Source organism: Hemitrygon akajei, chromosome 14, assembly GCF_048418815.1.
Source record: "Hemitrygon akajei chromosome 14, sHemAka1.3, whole genome shotgun sequence".
Lineage (NCBI taxonomy): Eukaryota > Metazoa > Chordata > Chondrichthyes > Myliobatiformes > Dasyatidae > Hemitrygon > Hemitrygon akajei.
This window is the reverse complement of record NC_133137.1, coordinates 69,201,578-69,224,547: the sequence shown is the minus strand read 5'-3', so window position 1 is coordinate 69,224,547 and position 22,970 is coordinate 69,201,578. Positions and strand designations below refer to the sequence as shown.

The window sequence follows — 22,970 nt, the reverse complement described above, 5'->3', positions numbered from 1 at the left end:
CAGAGAGGAAGTTGAGCAACTGGTATAATGGTCTGAACAACTTGAGACACAGTGTGGATGAGACCAGAGAGATGATTGTGGACTTTAGGAAGGTGCAGACTGACCACTCCTCACTCTACATACACGGCTGCTCTGTGGGGAGAGTTAGGAGCACCAAGTTTCTGGGAGTGCACGTAATGGATGATCATACCTGGCCCCTAAACACCACTCTTTGGTCAAGAAAGCACAGCAACATCTCCACTTCCTGAGGAGACTGAGGTGAGTGAGGCTCTCCCCTGCCCCGCCCCCCATTCTTTTTTTTGTAATTTTTTTATTGAAGTTCATCATCGAACAAACATTTCCATAAGATGTATTTCAGACATTGTACATATATATCATATAATCATATATATCACAAATCTCCACAAAGTATTTATCTGAGGTACACACTTACAGAAAAGAGTGGAAAGAAAAAACAAGCAAAAGGAAAGAACTATGTACAAGTAGGGAGTGATTTTTTTTTAACAACAGATTCATTGATTTGTGAGAATAAAATCAGGCCTATGAGGCATTATGTAGTTAAACCATTTTTCCCAGTATGAATCAAATTGTTCCAAATTGGATAAAATTCTCTTACATTTGATTAGATTTAATAGCCCATTGACATTAAAAGAAATGAATTTTACCTTGTCCTTAGCCATCTGTATTTATCTGTCAGTGTATCATTGAAATTAGAATAAAACTTAATCGATCTACTCCCTGAACAAATAGAACCAAGAAACGCAAATAATAACAAAAATGGCAACAAACGTGTGATTCCAAGGCTGAGGTCTCTAGTAGATGACCCTGTGTTGAGCTAGAGGAAATGTCTAGCTGTGGGGGATAACCCCTCCTACTTGTGAGTTGAGGGCCCCCATTGCAGTATTCATAAAAGTCAGTGAACAAATCCATTACACAGAAAAGATTTCCCGGTGTACTCCTATATATACACATATGCACACACATACATTACATATATATATTTTCATTTTGGTGGGGGAATAAAGAATAAAGAATAACAACTAAGTAATATAAAAGGCACATTATAATATGTATTTCTTGAGATGCTTCTGTTTTGCTTCTCCACATATTTAAAGTTAGCCAAACCTTATGGCTCTTCTGAAGTGGGTGAGGACTGTCTTTAGGAAACTCCCGGTCTCTTCCTGATATATTTATCTCGGCCTCCTCCCGTCTCCTGCCTTCTCAATTCTCGCACTATTTCCCAAGCGGAGCGGGATAATTCCTCAGTCAGGCTTTCCTTCATTTTGGTCACGCTGACAGGCAACCCTCTAGCCTTCATGTCTGTAGTTGCCTCTTCCACTGTCTGGTACAACTGCGTCCCGTTGTCATAAAACACTCGAAGTTTAGCAGGGTACGGAGTTTGAAATTTAATCTTTTTTTGCTTTAGTACTCGCTTGACTATAGAGTATTCTTTGCGTTTCTGCAGGACCGCGGGGGTGGGGGTGGGGGTGGGGGTAATCTTGGTCGAAACATATTAATTTATCGTCGAAAAGCACTCTCTTCTTACCCCAGGCCCTTCGTATAATCTCCGCCATGGTGCTGTATCGAAGGACTTTAATTATTATTGAGCGTGGCTTTCTTTCCTGGGTAGGTTTTGGGACGAGCACGCGGTGGGCTCTTTCAACTTCCAGCTTCATAGCCAAGGGAATATCCAGCACGTCCCACAGTATCTTTCTGACAAACTCCGTCATAGACGAGCCCTCCGCTCCTTCGGGAACGTTGTAGATTCTGATATTTTTCCACCGTGATCTTCCCTCCAGGTCAAGCAGTTTACCTTCTTGGTGATGTAATATTTTTATTGTCTTACTCAGTGTCCGTTCCACGTTTTGAATGCGATCTTCCACCTTCTCAATTCGAGTCTCTGCCACCGCTATTTTTTGATTGACGCTGGCGAGCTCTGATTTAATATCATGGAGCTGCTGCTTTATTTCTTTCTGGACCTCCATTATTTCTTTCAGGATTTCGAAGATATTCGCCGCTTCGTCTGAACGAGGCCCAGCAGCCGCCTCACTAGCATGCAGTCGGGTCGGAGAGCCGCTCGCTGCACTGCTCTCGGACGCAGGCTCCGCAGTGTCGCTTTTTTAATTTCCGTTCTTTTTCCCCATTCTTGTCCCTCTTTTCAGTTCAAATATTTTTTGAAAAATATTATATTTGATGGGATAACGGGGCTTAATATGCGTTTTTCAGGAGAAGCTAGTGACTTAAGCTGCCATTCTCGATGATGACGTCACCGGGCCCCCCGCCCCCCATTCTAACCAGTTTTTACAGGGCATCATCATGAGACTCCTGACGAGTTGCATCACTGTCTGATACTGGAATTGCAAGGCATCTGACTGCAAGTCCCTTCAAAGGATTGCAAGAACTGCTGAGAGAATCATTGGGGTCTCTTTTCCATCCATCGGAGATGTTTATCAGGAATACTGTGCAAGGAGGGCCCTTAGCATTGTCAATATTCTCTCCCATCCATCCACCAATCCCTTTGACCACCTAGCATCAGGCAGGAGATACCATAGCATTAGAACAAGAATTGTTGAGATGGAAAACTCGCTGTAGGACTACTGAATTCCTTGCCTCCACCCAGGTTTTACACTCATGAAGCACCAGAAGCGTTGTACTGTATACTTTTAAACTTGTGTCACAATGTACCTTATTATTCATTAATTTTATCGCAGTAATTTTTAAAAATGTGTTGTGTGTGAGTTATATATACTATGTTATGCACCTTGGTCTAGAGGAATGTTGTTTCCTTTGATGGTAAACATGTTTTTGAAATCAGTGATGTCTTTGATAGAGTGTTGCTTTTGTCTTGTGGAACAGCTCCAACCTCATGGGAATCTTTTTGGAGACTAGATGTAATATTGCAACAAGAATAATTGTTGTAATCACAGGAGCATTGACATAGTTATGATTGTCCACGTTGTGGACTGAGATAGGTTTTGTAATCAATCCTTGGGTGGGAATCGTGACTTACATACAATTAATAAAGTTTCTGAGTGCAACCATATTGGATTAAAGGTTTTCTGCAGTCTTTTAGTCAACTGATTGAAAGAATAAAATTACACAAAACCCTATTGGTATTGGTTGATGCTGCTTCGAGCACTTTTCTTGGAGTATTCCATGGTGCAGTGGTGAAGATGATCTCCATTGAGCTGCTGATTAGCTAAAATCCACCCTGCATGTTGTGGGAGCAACTCTTCAATTGGAAGGAGACATTTGTAGAGGGTGGTAATAATTACTTATGTCAGACAGCAGGAAAATGCCTCTAATTACCATAATTTTGTTTGTCTCTTTTCTTGAATAGTCTCAATTGAGTCATTTCTCAGCTGCTTTGCATGGGAAATATGATTAAAAATTTGTGCCTATTCACTATGTTTTAGAACAGGGTTAGGCAACCTACAGGCCAGATCCAGCCCGTGAAGGTATCTTGACTGGCCTGCGGCCAAATATTGGGATACTATGCATATCCGGCCCATGAGCGATTTTTCCTTATTCTGAGTGTTTCACGCGACCACACTGATGGACATGCATGGCATCTTGTTACACTGGCCCCAGGTTCCATTTTGTTCCAAACCAAACACTGGTATATACGAATGACGGGAAGGCAGACTACCTTATTAATATGTATTAGATACTCTCCGAGCACGCGCAGGTTTTCAGATGGGATCGTTCAAATTTGTAAACAGAAACAATGTCACTGTGCTTTAACAAGAAATCCACACTAAATATCCAGATATTTACATGTGCTACGATACTTGTTGAATAACTCACGTTTTAAAATAAAATCGAGAAAAAAATTCCAATGGCAATGAATGCAAAACACAGGAAGGTAGACACTGAGTGCCGACATTACAAGACCTGTCATAGTGGAAATTTTAACAAGTTTACCGGACAAGCAAGGAAAGATGAAGTTGAGCAAATGAAGGCTAGTTTTGGAAAACAAACGTTATTTTTTGCCAAGAAAAGCAGTGAAAATGTAGGAAATACCCAACCCAGCTACAAATTCTCAAAACGTATTGCAGAAAAGATGAAGCCTTTTACAGATGGAGAGTTTGTCAAAGAATGTTTACTGGTAGTGGTGGATATTGTTTGTCCTGAAAAGAAATCTTTATTTGCATCTATAAGCCTGTCAGCAAGAATGATCACACGGCGAGTTGAAGAAATGTCAGCAGATGTTAAAAGTTGTTTAAGGGATGCCTCCAATGAATTGCCATTTTTTTCAATTGCGCTTGATGAGAGCACAGACTTGAGAGACACTGCTCAACTTGCGGTGTTTGTGCGAGGAGTGACCTCAACTTTTCAAAGTTTTGAAGAGTTTATTCAATTAATTCCTATGAAGGACATGGTTACTGGAGCAGACATTTTTGAAGCTTTGTTGAAAATATGTCAGAAATGAAACTTAATGTGTCAAAGCTAATTGGCATCACAACTGATGGGGCACCAGCAATGGTGGGACAGAAAAAAGGTACCATCGCATTGCTGCAAGGACAAACAGAAAACCTTGGAATTGCACAGAAACTGGTTAAAATTCATTGCATTATCCATCAAGACGCATTATGTGCCCAGTCTTTGAAATTAAAGGATGTTATGGACATTGTTGTGAAGGCAGTGAATCTGATCCTATCTTGTGGATTGAATCATCACCAGTTTCAGCAGTTTTTGTTGGATATGGAGGCAGAATATGGGGACCTGGCTTATTTCTGCAATATACGCTGGCTTAGCTGAAAGTCAATGCTGGAGAGAGTATTTGCATTGCATGAAGAGGTGACAATATTTCTTGAAAGCAAAAATGAGGATGCTTCACATTTTCGTGATCCTGATTGGCTTGCAACCTTGGCATTTCTTGTGGACATTACATCTCATTTAAATAACTGGAATTTACAACTTCAAGGAAAAAGATCAGCTGATACATGAGATGTATGATCATATTGTGGCCTTTGAAAGAAAGCTACAATTGTGGGAGTACCAGCTTCAAGAAGAAAATTGTGCACATTTTCCCACTTTTCAAAAAAGTAAAGCACAAGATCCAGGCATTTTTGTGAAGATGGTCCAAGAATTGAGGAAAGAGTTTTCATCTGGTTTTGCTGATTTTCGCTTGCATGCAAATGAGTTCAAGCTGTTTGCTACTCCATTTGATGTGGAAGTGGACAATGCATCAGAAATTTTTCAAATGGAATTGATTGAGATGCAGTGTGACGACATATTGAGATGGAAATTTCATTGTGAAGATATGTCAGTGCTTGACTTCCATAGAAAATATATTCATCCAAGTGGGAAGTATCCTAACTTAGTGGACCATGCAAAAAAGATGGCATCACTGTTTGGCAGCACTTATCTGTGTGAGCAATTATTTTTGAAAAATGAAGCATGCCAAGAAACATTTGAGAACAAGATTGACTGATGCCCATCCGGATAATGTCTTGCTCTTGGCATCAACAAGTCTGACACTCAATATTGAGAAGCTTTCAAGCAACAAACTGCATCAAGTTTCACATTGATTTATCGACTGTTTGCATTAAAATTACTTTTTTTTTTATTATACTTAATTTACCACCATTCAATGCATCATGTTCATACGTTTAATGTTTAAAGATTCTTTGTGTCCTTTTAGTAGATCCAAAGATGCCTTGATTTAAATAAATTGCAACTAAACTGAGTTCTTTGATTACTAATTGGCATCCTTGGTTAAGCACAACTGATTTTCTAGCATGCGTTGTTCATTCATTTGAGGCCAAACATAACTAGATGTATTTAAATGGATAATTCCCATATTTCAAGTTTTTTATGCCATTTATCTGGCCCAACGTCCGCTCATTAATATGTGATCTGGCCCACAGAGGCAAAAAGGTTGCCGACCCCTGTTTTAGAACTTGATTGGCTTTGGAGATGTTGCTGCTTCTCTGTTGATAATGTAGTCTATTCAAGCTCCTGTCAGCCTGGCTGGAGTTCATTCAAATGCTCCTTCCAAAAGGTGATTACTCTCTTTGGGTTCCCCATTGTTTTTGGCTCACAACAGTGTGGGCCCTTGGTTGTCTTGACAGCACTGAGACATAGCACACATTATGGTCATTGGCCAGTTGCTGGATCTGTCACACTTTCATTGTAATTGAGGTGGTCTGCTTTTTTTTTGTTGAGGATACTTCTAGGTACATGTATAGATAGACATATTCCCTTGAGGCATGAGAGAGCAACTTGTGTTTGTGGTTAATTACAACAAGTGTTTTCTTCTGGAGAAATAAGGAATCTGTTAACATGAGCTAATTATAGTGGATCTTTGTGTTGTCTGGGTTCTTAGGGAGTCATCAGATTGTTTAACACTGCCTGAGGTAAGCTTTTGCTGTAAGTTCTTTGCAAAAATTTCTGTGAAGAAATATAGTTGTAAGAAAATGGGTTGCCACTGTTTTTCAAAGTACATTTATTATCAAAGTGTGTATATATTATGCAACTTGGAGATTCGTCTCCTTACAGGCAGCCACAAAACAAAGAAACCCTAAAGAACCATTAAAAAAAAGACCTGTCAAACACCCAATGTGCAGAGAGAGCCCAAAAAATGCAAATCTTGGAAAGAATAAAAGTAAGCAAATAGCATTCAGAACAGAGGTGAGTCCATTGATACAAAGCCCAGAGCTGGCCATAGCCTCGGACTCAGTTCAGCACAGAGCCGAGTAAATGTCACAGAGCTGGCCATAGCCTCAGGCTCAGTTCAACACAGAGCCAAGTAAATGTCACAGAGCCCGGAGCAGGCCTCAGGCTCAGTTCATCGCCAGCTGAGTAAACGTCACAGAGCCAGGAGCAGGCCTCAGGCTCAGTTCAGCTCAGAGCCGAGTAAGCGTTGTGGAACAGCGAGCAGAAATGCCCCAACTCTCGCTTCTTTTCCTAATACCCTGCCTTTTCAATCCATCTAGCCTAGCGTTTAAATCGTCCAAACATTAAGTCATTCCTTGCACTGGGACCCGGGCGCACCTAGGAGCAATTGCATGGAAGGAGATGGCCTTTGTGCTTTCAAGTTCACAGGGTTGGACATTCAGCTATGGAGCACATGGGATGGTGAATTTGTAAGTTACTTAGTATGGTGTGAAATGATGACAAAAGTTTTACTGTTACAGTTTTTGAAGTGGATGGGAAAGGCACTTAAATTCTGTTGGATACTGGTGACCTTTCAGAAGTTGTAATTGCTGTCTCCTTTAGAGTTTGCATTTATTGAGTGTAGGCAGGGAATAACACAATCAAATGACTGGAGATTACTAACATGAATGACTTTGATTTTTAACATTTTCAGGGGACAGCTGTCAGCACTGGATGCACTACAATGAGTCTACAAAAACTAGATCAAACTGGGCAAAGGAGTTACTGAAAGAATTCAAGTCTAATGTTGATATGCTGAAGCAAGCTGTGAAGGATTATAGTAAAAGCAAACCACCGTCACCAAATGATTCACCTCCACACATATTAATAGGTCAGTATTCTCTGTTTACTTTCATGGTTAATTGTAAGAATTGAATTTTCTGTGTTTGTAAGGGAAAGGGATTATAAACTCTTGATTGACGAAATGAAGTTCCAATTACCTATGTGTGGGGGGGAGGGGTGGAATGGTGCTCTAAATTTGCACCCAACTTGTAATTTGCAGTGCATGGTATGGCAGGATGAAATGCGTTTGCTTTATATAGGAATGCTTAACTATTTAAGCTATAGTTCTAAGGAGAGTATTTGAGCCATAGTCCTTTACCCTATTTTATCTATATGGGCCATCAAGCACTCATTTTCTTCTCTTGCATTAACATTAGCCACCCCCCTCTCCCTATCCCACCAATTCTCCTCTCAATGCGGGGTTAATTTATAGTAGATATTTAACCTATATTGTAGCACAGTTTTGGAGAATGGGGACAAAACTAAAGTACCTGGGTGGTAGTGCCACAATCACGCGAAGGCTAAAAATATGCCACAGAAAGCCCCCCAAGATAAGGATCAAACCCAGATCTCGATCTCTGGAGCTATAGAGCAATAGTGTGAATTGTTGTTCCAATTTGTGGTCCAGTGGCCCATTAAAGGCTAATTGCTCAAATGTGCTATTAGATATACTTGTAATGACACAACAGTGGATTTTCCTTTTTTTTTAAAACAAAGAAAAGCATGTGCTTTTGTGAAGAAAAATGTCTAAAAAAGAATAGTAAATATTGGGCTATATTTGTTATTTCAAAACAGATCTGAACTGTCCATTTATTTCTCTTGTTGATTCCCCGACTTGAGATATTTTTTGCATCATAGAGAATTTGAATGATCAATTGCAACCAAAGCTTATTTTGAAGTTGATATCCTTCTTTTTCTTTGGTTTGCTCAACTTAAAATGGGTGGTTTTGAACAGGACCATTGAAAACAACAGCTTTCTCTTTGCAGATTGTTCACCTGGATAGTTTATCTCAACCAAAAGAGTTGTCTTTTTTGGCAAACATTTTATTTCATGTGTCTTGATTGAACAATCTTTGACTAGTCTGTCTGGAAAGTGTTTGAAACAAAAATTGAATTTATTGAACAGTACCTATTACTTCAGAAACTGAATTTTTGGCCAGTATGTTAATTGTTTGTTCTGTATGTAGAGACTACACTCAGACATAAACCTGTTACTACAGGGAAAGAACAGATGTCAAAAGGAACAAGTCCTGCTAATGTTTCATCTTCAGCTAGTCCACAGTCAAGAACAAAGCTATTATCTAGTTGTGTTGTTTTAAGAGTGGAGGATCTAAATATTTATCAGGTGAGAATTTGATGTCTTAGAGCTGATACATATTTCACAAGTTTTGTATTAAATTCTGATGTGATTTTTTGATCACTTAAATGTTTAACTTTACATGGGATATTTAAAGAATCCATGTTTTGTATTTCAGTTCATCATACACTTAATTGTTACAATGTGGTGCTATTAAGATTTTTTTTAAAAATAAGCTGTTACCGTAAGGGCAGATTTATCTTAATTAACCCATAATATTTTGAGTCATACAAATCGACTGCAATTGCTTGTAATAGAAATAGAGAATTACTTTTGGATTTTCAAACAGTGTTTGACAATGTTCTTTCAAGGGTGAAAAGGGAAATTCACGAGGTAATTGCTTTAAATAATCTCTGCAGATTGACATTGGGCTTGGCAGCAAAAGATGGAGGTGATGTTAAATGGAAACTTCAGTTTGTGTAACCAATGTGGTATCCAATTTATCATATTTGGGTGTGATGACATTGTACCGATGTCTGTTTTTTTTAAAAAAATCTACCCATGACACAACATTTGTCTGCTCTACCTTAAATCGTTTGCTGTGTTTACAGAAACCTAAGCAGATTACATAGATGGGTTGACATGTCTCATAAATTTTAATATAAATAGATGCAAAGGCACTTAGCTGCATAAAACAGTAAATAGCTGCAGTATATAAAACTTTAGTCAGTCTGTTCTGGGAATATGCATGCAGTTCTGGTAGTCCTGTAATAGGAAGAATATGGAGACTGTGGAGATGTTGCAGAGGTGGAGGCTGTCTGGATTAGAGAATATAAGCTATATGAAGAGGATGCTATATGAGGAAGCTATATGAGTCCAGACACTGACAGGAGATCTAAAGGTTGTTAAAATTATGAGGCATAGATGGGGTAAACAGTCAGAATCTTTTCTGTAGGTTGGAAATGTCAAACACCAGAGGACATGCTTTTAAGTTTACAGTTGCAAGTTGAAAAGTAATGTGAGAGGCTAGTTTTATTTTTACATACAATGATAGGTGCCCAGAATAGGTGATCAGGGGTCATAGTGGAAGCAGGCAGTTTGAAGATATTAGATTGACATATAAATATGGAGGGAATGGAATGATACAGAGGAGGAAGACAGTTAGTATAAATTGGCATTAAAATTGGCATAACACTGTGGGCTGAATGATCTAACTAGTGCTGTACTGTTCCGTGTATGAAACAAGATAATGATTCATGTCTACTCTTTTAATAACAAAGTGATTGATAAAATAAATCCAGATTGGGTAATACCATTAGATAATTATAACATTATAGAAAACAGTAGGGATTATTCTGGAAATGTGGTGTGACATTTTTGTTATGCTGGCCTTTGAAAGGAGATGGATGCATTAGAAAAGGTTTGGAGAAGGGAGCACCAAGTGACTTGACACTTTGAAGGACAGTTATGAAGTGAGGTTAAAACAATCCAATTAAAATGTTCCTTTGAGAAAAGACAGAAGTGAAGATGAGATATGTTTTTACAATAAGTGAAACAAACAAATGGTTGAATCAGGGATAATTTGTTTGATTAGAAAATTTACTCAAGGGAAATCTTTAATTTGGTTTCATAACTGTCTTGCTTCATAATTGTTTCTTGAGGTTTCCAGTCATCTGTTGTACCCTTCTCCATCTTTTTCTGGTCCATTCGTGATAGGAAAATGTATTAAGAACTTATTAAGGCCATTTTGCCACAGGGTTAAATCATGGTTGACGTGTACAACCCATAATGTTTTTGTTTCCTGTGGCCTGATTCCCTTGTCTCAGGAAAATATTATCATTGTCTGTGCATGATTTATTTACAGAAAATGCTTTGTGATTTCACTGGTAAATGGGCTTGATCAAGTTTCAGTATTAATTCCATTTTTGGCAAAACCTATATTTGTTGTCACTGTAATTGACCTTGAAAGATATGGCAAGTTCCTGTCTTGAACTACAGTCCTTCTGTGGAGCTGCTTCAAGTTACTGCTAGGTAAAGAGTCCCATGGTTAGGCTGCTGAGATGAAGGGGAAACAGTTTATACCCACGCTAGTTTGCTGTGTGATTTGGAGAATACCTGCATTACTATCTGTCTGCTGCCCTTTTCTTCTTTGGTAAAGATTGAATGTTGGGGATGTACTGCTGGAGTAACTCAAGTGTGTAAATGCATTGCGGATGACATTGCAGCTTTGGTGTGCCAACAGTGGAGGGATTGAGTGAATGGGGTCATCTGGATGATGTCAGTCTACTTATCCGTTCTCGGAGCTGCTTGTTTTTGGACGGGTGGACATTAGTCCCTCACACATATGACCTGTCTTCACTTTGGCAACATCTCTCCAACCCAAAGAACACATACATAATTAATGAAAGTGTGTGCATGTGCTAAGAGACCCTTAGAACAAAAACAACAACTTTGGGATGCTCACTTTATGAAAAGTGTGTTCATAACTGTCACTAATTGAGAGCTGCAGAAACTGCAGATTATTTTTTTCCTTCAAGCGATAGGAGGAAAATAACTTGTTGATTTTTAGGGGATCTTGTAGAAAATAATTCTGTGATAGAATGTTTATGCATTATGCTCAATAGGCCATGCTTAATCAAATTAGTTTCAACAATTTAAGAGTTCCTCCTTTCACGGATGAAGAATTGCAATAATATAATTAGAATGAATTGTATGTTGACAAGCCTGATGCAGTTGATAGCTTCATATTAAGATCATCACTCTAATCCAATCACACAGTAAGGAACTGTGTGCAGACCACACACAAAATGCTGGAGGAACTCAGCAGGGCTAGGTAACATCTATGGGAAAGTAACTAGTTGACGTTTCAGGCTGAGACCCTTCATTAGGACTGGAAATAGAAGATAAGAAATCATTCAGAAGATGGGGGGGAGAGAGGAAGAAGTACTAGGTGGTAGGTGATAGGTGAAACCGGGAGGAGAAGGGGGTGAAGTAAAGAGCTGGAAAGTTGATTGGTGAAAGAGATAAAGGGCTGGAGAAGAGAAATCTAGGAGGAGAGGGTAGAAGACCATGGAAGAAAGGGAAGATGGAGGAGCACCAGAGGGAGGTGATGGTCAGGTAAAGAGAGGGAAACAGGAATGTGGTATGGTGAAGCGGGGGGGTGCATCTACTGGAAGTTCAAAACATGTTGGAGGCTATCTTGATGGAATACAAGGTGTTGCTCCTTCAATCTGAATGTGGCCTCATCGCATTCAGAATGGGAAGTGGAATTAAAGTGGCCACTGGGAGATCCCACTTTTTCTGGTGGGTGGAGTGTAGATGCTAGATGAAGTGGTCTCTCAATCTACACTGGGTCTCTCTGATATACCGGATACAGGAGGTGACCCCAGCAGACTCACAGGTGAAGTGTCGCACACATGGAAGGGCTATTCAGGGCCTTGAATGGTAGTGTGGGAGGTGGTGTAGGGGCAGATGTGGGATTTGTTACTTATCCTTGTAAGTGTAACAGGAGGGAGATCAGTGGGAAGGGACACATGGACAAGGGAGTTGTGTAGGGAGTGATCCTTGCGGAATGTGGAAGGTGGGGGGGAGGCAAAGATGTGCTTGGTGGTGGGATCCCATTGGAGATGGCAGAAGTTACACAAAGAATTATGTGCTGGCTGTAAATGTTAATGGGGTGATAAGTGAGGACAAGAGGAATCCTGTGGCAGGAGGATGGAGTGAGGGTAGACGTGCATGAAATGGAAGAGATGCGTGTGAGGGCTGTGTCAATGCTGGAGGAAGGGAAGCCCCATTCTTTGAAGAAGGGGGACATCTAATTAGTTCTGGAATGAAAAGCCTCATACTGAGAGCGGATGTGACAGAGACGGAGGAACTGAGAGAAGGGGGTGGCATTTTTTTTTTTACAAGTGACGGTGGGAAGAGGTATAGTCCAGGTATCCCATGACGAAGTACATCTCCCCCCTACCCCCACCCCACTCCACGTTCCGCAGGGATTGCTTCCTGACTTTTCATCTTTTTTTTCCCCAGTCCTGATGAAGGGTTTCAGCCCGAAACGTTGATTGTTTACTCTTTTCCATAGATGCTGCCTGGCCTGCTGAGTTCCTCCAGCACTTAATGATGAATCCATCTTCGATAACTATTAGGAACTGTAGCTTTTATAGTAATGTAGTAATATTGTTAGTGTTCTAATTTGTTCTGTATTTCATTTAAATACGTAATTTACTACTCAGTTAAAAGGTAGTTTGTCTTTTATATATGTTTTTAATTAATTTCCATGGAACTTCAGCTTATTGGAGCATCCATTTAATTGGGCCAAAATGTACTGGTCCTGATGTGTCCCATTTAACCAAAGTTCACTGTACATAAAATCAAATCAGAATTTTTGTGCTTAATTGTAGGAAAGTGTATTCTCAACTAAATTAGTACAGTTAGTTGGCTTTTACCATCTCTTTTCCAATATTTTTAAGGTGAAAAACAACATGGCTCCCTAATCCAATTTCAATACAGCCAAGAGAATTTTTAGCCTACATTTATGTTGAAATTGAATTTCCCCTAGAACCCGCACATTCACTGAACGAAAGGTACTTGAATATAGACTCAATTGTCTTGTGCCTGTAAAAGTCAGTAGCTGCACAATACAAGAAATTAAAACCTTACTTGAAATTCCTTGGATCAATACAAAATTAAATAGTTAATCTGGATTTCTTGTACATTGGAATGTCATGATTAAATATTTAAAGATACTACATCTGATAAGATGATGAATTATTTATTAACATAATAAAAGGAAATATGAAAACTACTTTTCAAAACAAAGTCAGATCTATGAAACTGACATTTTGGTGTTAATATTTACAATTTTACCATTGCATGTTATAAGGTGTCCAAAAATAGTTAAGCTTATTTACTTAAAGCAAAACTTTTTGTGAAATTTTGTCTAGGGAGAGGTTTCCCCCTGCCTGAAGAACATTCCCTGTTGGAGACTGCAGCTCGTAACTTTGTATCTTGAAGTTTTATTTATAATTTACAAGAATAGCCATTTGCAGAATGTTTTAACTTGTTCTTGCATTGATTAATCTGTTATAAATAGGAATATTAAAATTGTTGCTAGTGTTTAGAACATGGTGTAGTATTTCCACTCCATCATTAGACATCATTCAGGGCCAATCATGTGGTATATAATTAGAATTCTGTATAACCGGGTAAGAGTGAAGGATGTTAGTGACCAGTATTTTTTTTTGTCAGTCAAAGCTTTAGTGGTACTATTCCACTAATTGTTGATTTTAGTTAATCTTGTTTCATAATTTTCTTCAATGGATTTGAATTTGTGTAGTGCACCAAAGTCTTGCTATAATGGTGAAATTGTCATTTTGTTAACTTGCTAAAACTTCTTCACTTGGTCTTCTGCAGGTTTCTACAGCAGATCAGCGAAGAGATTCTCCCAAAGCTATGATTTGTTGCAATAAGAAGTCTTTATATCTTCCATCAGAAATGGCAGCTATTCACATTGAATTCACTGAATATTATTTCCCAGATGGAAAAGACTTTCCTAGTAAGAGTTGATTTTCAATTGTTTTATTAAATATGTGGGATGGAAAGAATTTTCCTTTAAAGCTGCTTGTTGTTTGGGAGGGGTGAAGAGGTGGGAGAAGAAATTGGACTGAGATGACTCTAAGATGGTGTTATCAAGAGTTTGTTCAGCAGCCTTTAAATGTGATGACATCCAGTAGAAATCCTTAATCGTCTAGAGAGAAAGAAGCAGTGAGATTATTGTGAATATTTGGATGGATATTGGATCTTTAATTTTTGTTGAATGAAATGATTTAATCCCCTTGCTTAGATTTGAAGTTCCTTTTGAGTACAATGCAATAAAATAAAAGCCTTTCAATGTTTACTGAAAGCTATGTTGCGACTTTCCTCAAAGCTCAGAAATATTCCACACTCCTTTTTAAAACAAAACTATCTTATTTATTATTCACAAAAATAAAATCTAATCTGTCCCCTGCAGTTGTCCATTGAACTTTAGAACATTTACTCCATTCAATGCAATGAGCCAATAAACATTTTAAGAGCTGGTATCTTTAGTAAGATTACCTTTTATTTCCATTCACTGTAGCATAGGAGAATGAGGGGTGATCTTATAGATCTTACAGAGGTGCATAAAATCATGAAGGCATAGACTGATTGAATCCTTATTCCTAGGGAAACTAAGAACTAGAAGGCATAGGTTTAGGGTGAGAGGGCAGAGATTTAATATTAACCTGAGAGGAAACTTCTTCCACATAGTGATCTGTAAATGGATGGACTTCCAGAAAAGGTGATTGAAGCAGGTACAGTAACAATTAATAACACCTGGGCAGGTACATGGATAGGAAATATTTTAAGATGTATGGGCCAAAAGTATGCAAATAAGGCTGGCTTGGTTGAGTGTCTTAATCGTCATGGACCAGTTAGGTCAAAGAGCCTGTTTCTATGCTGTGTGACTCCACTGAAAAATACTGTAAAGAAGCCCAGATTTCAAGCAGTAATAAATCTTACTCATTTTTTGGCAAACAACTTCAAGGTGATCCCTTGCACTGATCTTCAAGGGTCACCATTCACCATTTCATAGCAAACACCTACTCGGAGGCTAGTGATAATATGAATGTATTTTCTCCAAAATGCTATACAAATATTGGTTTATTAATTAATGGTTTATAAGCATAAGTGACTAAATATTGCAAAAATGTTTTATTTGAGCAGATAATGTTGGCCGTGCCTGGCGCTGATATACTATATGTGTATTATATTTTGACTAAAATGCCTTGTATTTTAAAGGTAGTTATTATTCCTGTTTAAATTGGTTTTCGTAACCTTGCATTATAGCCTTATGGAATGTGTTGGACAGGTTGGAAAAGAATCTACAACAAAGTTCTGCCCTAGATCTCCTTTTCAGTACAGGTTACACAATCATTACTGTAAAGTAATTTCTTGGTTTGTGGGCTGATTGTTAATCATGTATCATTTATGATTCTGCATGACTATATCTGATCTGGAGGAATATATTATGTGCTTAGTTGGATCTTTTAAAAATGGATTTTCACCAGATTGTATCATTGCTTAATTACCAATGAAGTATTAAAGGTGGAGAATTATATTTGTGCATTTAAAAGATGCTTTACCCCGTGGTATAATATTAATGTAAATCATGGCATGTTAATTGAATAAATCTCTGCTCAAATTATATGATGCATCCAGTAACATGCTATGTTTAATTTAAAGTTTATTTTTAAAAAATAAAAACATTAACATATTTAGGATATTAAAGAGTGGAATTAGAACCTCAGATATCATGAATAGCCAACAGAATCTTTTGATCAAAAATATTGAAATATAATTTGCAACAATTAGTTGGAGGAAAGTGTAGGAAAAGTTTCCTGTCATTCTCTTTAAATGAAGTAGAGGTATTGAATAAGGTTCTATAGGTATAGAAAGATATTAATATAAAATGCTAATGTCCAAAATATAATTTGCTGAAATTTGCTGTAGAAAGAAGCAGAGTAAATATTTGATATTGACAGCCTTTTGATCGAGACATAAGAACATTAGAATTTAAAGCAGAATAGGCCATTCAACATGTGATTGCTTTCTCATGCAGTGAGATTAGTGATCTTTAATCTCAGCACCACTTTAACTAACACTAATTCCACGCCACTTGATTATTTCGGTATGTAAAGCTCTACTCATTCATCTTACAGATTTCAACAGGTATTAAATCAATAACAAAAAACCCAACATTTTGAACACTTCAACTGTAGTTGTATTGAAGGTTGACATACTACAAGCTTCTGATTACTTGAAATTGCACTAGATTTTAATTTACAAAAGTGACTGAAATAACAATATCTTTTAAGTTATGTTGAATGTAATGTATTACATTAGATAGTGAAGGCAAATCAATATGGTGAAAATATGTATTCTTTAAATTTTGCAGCTTGTTAAATTGTTTTCCTTTTATAACGGATGAATAAATCTGATCACTTTTGAAATCGCAAAATCTATTTTTGGTAAAATTTTCGTAGAAATTTGTAACCACATTCCATGAGAAATACTGATTAAATTTCTGATTATAATTCACATAAATGCTGTGATTAGCTGGGTGAAATTTAGAATCCACGTTTATTAACATAATTTACCTTGCTTTGAATATTGTGGTAATATGATAAGTACAGATTGAAATAAAATGTTGTATTCCTGTCTGCAGTTCCTTGCCCAAATCTTTATGTACAGATGAATGCACTACAGTTGACGCTAGATACCAGGAGCATATTATGGTTGAACCAGTTTATACTAGATCTACGACAGAGTCTGGAACAGTTCACGGCTATCTACAAGCTTGATAGTGGGAAAGAAGATGACCATGTTGATGTACGAGTTGATGGATTAATGCTGAAGGTATATTAATATGTAATATTGTAGTGACAGTATGTAAACGTTAAAATTAATCATCATTAGAAGATTTTTTTTGTGCTTCAGGTTGGTCTAAGACTCTTAACATGTTCATATTTAAGTGAAGATTTTAAATCCAGCATTTTAACTGTTTTAAGTTCAAGGCCAGTGTTGGTTTTATTAACTATCATTCTAAAAGTCAAAATGACCTCAGAAACAAATTTGAGTCTACTGTGAATCAAAATAAAAATTTGTGATGTTGAAGATCATTTCTGTTTACTTCAGATCACGTAGCATGTTAAACACTTTTTTCAGTCGTGTACATGATATTCTGCTGGCAAAATCTGCCGCTCACACTTGTGTAGAGAAGTATTGATTAGAAATATTTTTAGTGCATAGCAACTGACTTGGTTACTTGAGGCCATTGGTACAACTCCCCTTATTATGAAGCACGCAGACAATAAAAGATGTTTAAATTGCTTGTAATGCCTCACTCAGTTGGATTAAATCAGATTTTAACCTATCGCACTGACCAATGCAAACTGATTTAGTTTTGATCAGTCAGAAATAGTAGTTTTACTTGCAACATATTTAAAAAGTATTGGAATTGTTCTTAAGTATTTATCTTTCTTGTTTGAACTGAATATATCTTTCTTTTTTCAGTTTATTGTTCCAGCTGATATGGGACCAAATGGCCATCAAGACCAGCCACAATCAATTTCTATTCAGACATCCGAAGTAATCGCTACAAATACAAGGTTCTCACTACACTGTACACGGACGGATCTGGAAGCCATACTACAGGAGTTCAAAGATGATAGCTTTTTTAGCAAAACATTCACAACTTTTCCCAAAAGTGAAAATAGTTTCAATATATTGCACCCAGTATTTCAGAGACATGCACATGAGCAGGATACCAAATTGCACGATATTTATAAGGGCTTAGTTACTCCAAAGTTGAGTACAAATGCATTGAAAACTTTTGCTGCTACAGATGTCTGGGCTGTATACTTTTCACAGTTTTGGATTGATTATGAAGGGATGAAGAGTGGAAAAGGGAGACCTGTGGGATTTGTGGATTCTTTCCCACTTTCAATCTGGGTTTGCCAACCCAATAGGTTTGCAAAATCACAAGAATCTGTTCCATCTTCCAGACAGTCTGCCTCTCAAATTCGCAAAAGTGAATCCAGTGATTTTAGTATCCGTTTACATCATAAGAAGCTCTTGAGGGATTATTACAGTACAGAATCTGAGCCACTCACTAATGGACTAGGTAAATCAAATTCTTTAGATGCTCTTACTACACCTTTGAAATCCTTGCAGTCATCAGATGCAGATATACATGTTCTTGTACATGCTCAAAAGCATGTGAGCATGCAGATTAATCATTATCAGTACTGTTTCTTGCTCCGCCTTCAGCATTCAATTAAAAGTCTTCAGGAACAATTTCAGAAGAATATTGAGAAAGTAACAGGAAAACCAGCAGAGCAAACCAAGATTTCTGTTGGATTGGTGATTAAAAGTGCTGAAGTTGCTTTATTGCTTCGCCCACTGCCTCAAGCAGAATCAAACAATAAGGTTTTGGCTGAAAATTCAAGTCCTGTAGAATCTGACCTTTCACCTTCTCAAAGCAGAGAAACTCTGGTAGCTGAAAATGAAGGACAGCAAGGTGATTTGAGTTCTGATCATCTTTCCCAAACACAACTGAATGAATTTGGAAATGCTCAATCTGAAAACACACACAAAAGTACTGTCAGGCCAGTAGATACTGTACTTTCTAAATCATATAGTGATTCAGCTTTGATTAAAGGAATGAACTCACAATCTCCTTTTCATGCTTCTGTTAGTCAATTTCCAGTATCGATGAATACCTCAGGGGATATCGATGGAACTGTTTTGATAAATAAAGATCAGCACAGTGAAGTCACAAAGCTATTGAATGTTGAAGATCTCAATGTTTCTCAAAGTATGGACCCATTGAATGTTTGTAAAATAAACAAAGGTGAATGTAGTACACTTTCTTTGAAGGAGAATTGCCAACAAGAAATTTCCAACTCTTTGGAAGACAAAAGAAATGTAACTGTAGATTCATTAAACGATTTACCAGGTCATGACGAAGTGAATCCTATGCAAAGCTTAGATTACATTAAAGAAGCACAAAGTTCAACCAAGTTCATGTTAGCTCAGTCATTATCAAGGTATGTAACTATTTGAAACCAATGTGTTATCTTTGAAATAATGCATTATGAGCAGTAGTTTTATTATTATTATTATTATTATTATTATTAACTATTTTCCATTATCTGGAATGTTTTCTTTAATTGGCCTTTACTATGCCTTTTTAATATTATTAAATAAATTGCTTGATGTCATCTGGTTTCAGGATAGGAAGGAAAACAATTTGGTCTCCTGCTAAATTGACATTATTGCTTCATTTCTAAAAGCACACATTTCCACTTTGTATTTGGTGGTAATGTTCAAGAAGTCTAAACAAATCACCATGAGAACCAGTTTGAAGTCTATGTGTTCGTTGTGAATAGCTCTATTACCAGTATCTAAATCCCTACTCTTGGCCTATATTTTTTGACTAATTAACTATGATTTCTTGTTTTATTTAAATAGTTATTTTGTTTAAATGTAGCTTTGTGTATAGTAGTAGTATGCAGGCTCTATCTAGTGGCCACTTTGTGTAAAGCACTTATTTGAATTACCTAATTAAGTTGCTTATGCACAGCAACTTTCAGTTGAAATCATCCTTGTCAAAGTTGATTGTTGGAAATTAATGTTCTGGTTCAAATTTGATGAAGAACATAGCAAACATGATGAATCAACAGTGCAAAATCTTCCAAAATGTAGTGAATGAAATGTAATGGTAATCCACATACTAATGGATAAGAAACCTTAAAGCAAGCAAGCAAGTTTATTTGTATAGCACTTTTCAAGCACAAGGTAGTTCAAAGTGCTTTAAAGGATAATACTTAAAAAATCTTACTTTTACAATTCTTCTGTGGCTCGGAAAGAAGTGGGGAGAAGACAAATGTAGTAGTGATAAGGGATAATTAGAGGAGAGCATAATTGAAGGAGAAGGAAGCAGGTTCTGTGGAAATGAAAGAGATACCTGGATGTTATGTTGCCTCTGAGGTGCCAAGGTCAGGGGTGTCTCAGATTGTGTCTACGGCATTCTAAAAGTGGAGGTGAACAGCTGGAATTTGTGGTACATTTTGGTACCAACCACATTGGCTGGAAAAAGAAGGTCCTGAAGAGAGAATATAGGGTGTTGGTGCCTGTGCCACGTGCCAGTGAGAGTAAGAACAGGATGATTTGACAGATGAATGTGTGGCTGAAGAATTGATGCAGGGGGCAGGGTTTCAGATTTCTGGATCACTGGGATCCCTTCTGGGAAGGTTTGACCTGTACAAAAAGGACAAATTTCACCTGAACTTGAGGGGGACAAATATCCTTGTGGGCAGGTTTGCTAGAGCTGCTGTGGTGGGTTTAAACTATTCTGGCAGGGGAGTGGTAACTGGAGTGATAAGGGCTGATGGTGGGACAGCTGGCATACAACTAGATGTGTAGTGAGATTGAGGAAGAACAGGAGATGATTAGGTAAAATTGCAGTCAGTGGGATGAGCTAAAGTGTAACGGGACTAAAATCAAGGGTGATGAATACAGGACTGAAGGTAGTATACAGAATAAGGTAGATGATCTTGTAGTGCAGTTAGAGATTGGCAGGTATGATGTTGTGGGAATCCCCAAGTCGTGGCTGAAAGAAAATCACAGATGGGAGCTTAACATCCGAGGATACACATTGTATCAAAAGGACAGGCAGGTAGGTGGGGAGGGGGAGATGGTGGGATGGTTCTATTGGTTAAAAGAAAATGAAATCAAATCCTAAGAAATAGGATCGGAAGATGTAGAATCTTTGTGGGTAGAGTTAAGAAACTGCAAGGGTAAAAGACCCTGATGGGAGTTACATACTGGCCTCCAAACAATAGCCAGGATGCGGGGTACAAATTACAACAGGAGATAGAAAAGGTATATAAAAAGGGCAATTTTTTGATAATTATATGGGATTTCAATATGCGGGGAGATTGGGAAAATCTGGTTGGAGATGGAATTTGGAGAATGCCTACAAGATGGCTTTTTAGAGCAACCCACTAGGGGAACTGCAGTTCTGGATTCGGTGTTGGATAATGACACAGATTTGATTAGGAACCTTAAAGTAGAGGAACCCTTAGAAGGCAGTAATCATAATACAATAGAATTCACCCTGCAGTCTGGGAAGGAGAAGCTAAAGTCAGAACTATCAGTTTTACAAGTGGAATAAAGGAAATTACAGAGGCATGAGAGATGAGCCAACCAAAGTTGATTGGACAGGGCTACGAGCAGGAACAACGGCAAAGCAGCAAAAGCTGGTGTTTCTGGGGGATATTCGGAAAGTGCAGGAAAAATGCAATGCCTATACAATGTATTCACACTCCCTTTTGAAGTTTTTATGTTTTATTGTTTACAATGTTGAATCACAGTGGATTTAATTTGGCTTTTTTTTGACACTGATCAACAGGAAAGGACTCAAAACAGATTTCTAGAAAGTGTTCTAAATTAATACAAATATAAATCACAAAATAATTGATTGCGTAAGTATTCACCCCCCTCAAGTCAGAAACTAGTAAATGCACCTTTGGCAGCAATTATAGCATTGAGTCTGTGTGGATAGGTCTCTTATCAGCTTTGCACATCTGGGCGCTGCAATTTTTCCCCATTCTTCTTTACAAAACTGCTCACGCTCTGTCAGATTGCATGGGGTTCATGAGTGAACAGCTCTTTTCAAGTCCAGCTACAAATTCTCAATTGGATTGAGGTTTGGACTCTGACTTGGCCATTTAAGGACATTAAATTTATTGCTTTTAAGCCATTCCTATGTAGCTTTGGCTTTACGCTTGGTGTCATTGTATTGCTGAAAAATAAATCTTCTCCCAATCCTGAATTCTCTTGCAGACTGCATCAGGTTTTTCTCCAAGATTTCCCTGTATTTTGCTGCATTAATTTTACCTGTTACCTTCACAAGCATTCCTTTGGTGCTGCAGTGAAGCAACCCCACACCATGATGCAGCCAGCTCCATGCTTCATGGTAGGGATGGTGTATTTTTGATGATGTGCAGTGTTTGGCTTATGCCAAACATAGTGTATAGTCTGATGGCCAGAAAGCTCAATTTTTCTTTCATTAGACCATAGAATCTTCTTCCAGCTCACTTTAGAGTCGCCCACGTGCTTTCTGGCAAACTCTAGCTGAGTTTTCATGCATGTTTTTTTACAACAATGGCTTTCTCTTTGCCACTCTCCCATAAAGCTGCAACTGGTGAAGCATCCAGGCAGCAGTTGTTGTATGTGCAGTCTGTCCCATCTCAGCTACTGAAGACTGTATCTCCTCCAGAGATGTCATAGGTCTCCCTCACTAGTCCCCTTCATGCACAGTCATTCAGTTTTTGAGGACAGCCTGCTCTCGACAAATTTACAGTTGTGCCATATTATTTCCATTTCTTGATGATTGAATTAACTGTACTCCAAGAGATATTCTGTGACTTGGAAATTTTCTTATATCCGTCTTCTGACTTGTGCTTTTCAATAACCTTTTTGTGGAGCTTGGAATGTTCTTTTGTCTTCATGGTGTAGTTCTTGCCAGGATACTGATGAACCTTTCAGATACAGGTGTACTTTTACTACAATCAATTGAAACACCTTGATGGTAAACAGGTTTTCATGTAACTAATTATGTGACTTCTAAAAACAAATAGCTGCA

General features: G+C 37.9%; 1 protein-coding gene across 6 annotated transcripts in view; it reads left to right on the top strand.

Annotated features, from left to right (window-relative positions):
• bltp3b (bridge-like lipid transfer protein family member 3B) overlaps positions 1 to 22,970 on the top strand; it is a 146,922-nt gene that overhangs the window by 80,814 nt on the left and 43,138 nt on the right. For 4 of the 6 annotated variants that reach the window (XM_073066313.1, XM_073066311.1, XM_073066312.1 and 1 more), the window contains exons 10-15: positions 7,316 to 7,492; positions 8,631 to 8,788; positions 14,153 to 14,294; positions 15,608 to 15,682; positions 16,986 to 17,176; positions 17,834 to 19,368. In XM_073066313.1, the coding sequence (XP_072922414.1) occupies positions 7,316 to 7,492; positions 8,631 to 8,788; positions 14,153 to 14,294; positions 15,608 to 15,682; positions 16,986 to 17,176; positions 17,834 to 19,368 (2,278 nt within the window). The remainder of the gene's footprint in view (positions 1 to 7,315; positions 7,493 to 8,630; positions 8,789 to 14,152; positions 14,295 to 15,607; positions 15,683 to 16,985; positions 17,177 to 17,833; positions 19,369 to 22,970) is intronic. The other 2 variants (XM_073066315.1, XM_073066314.1) reach the window with 1 other exon arrangement.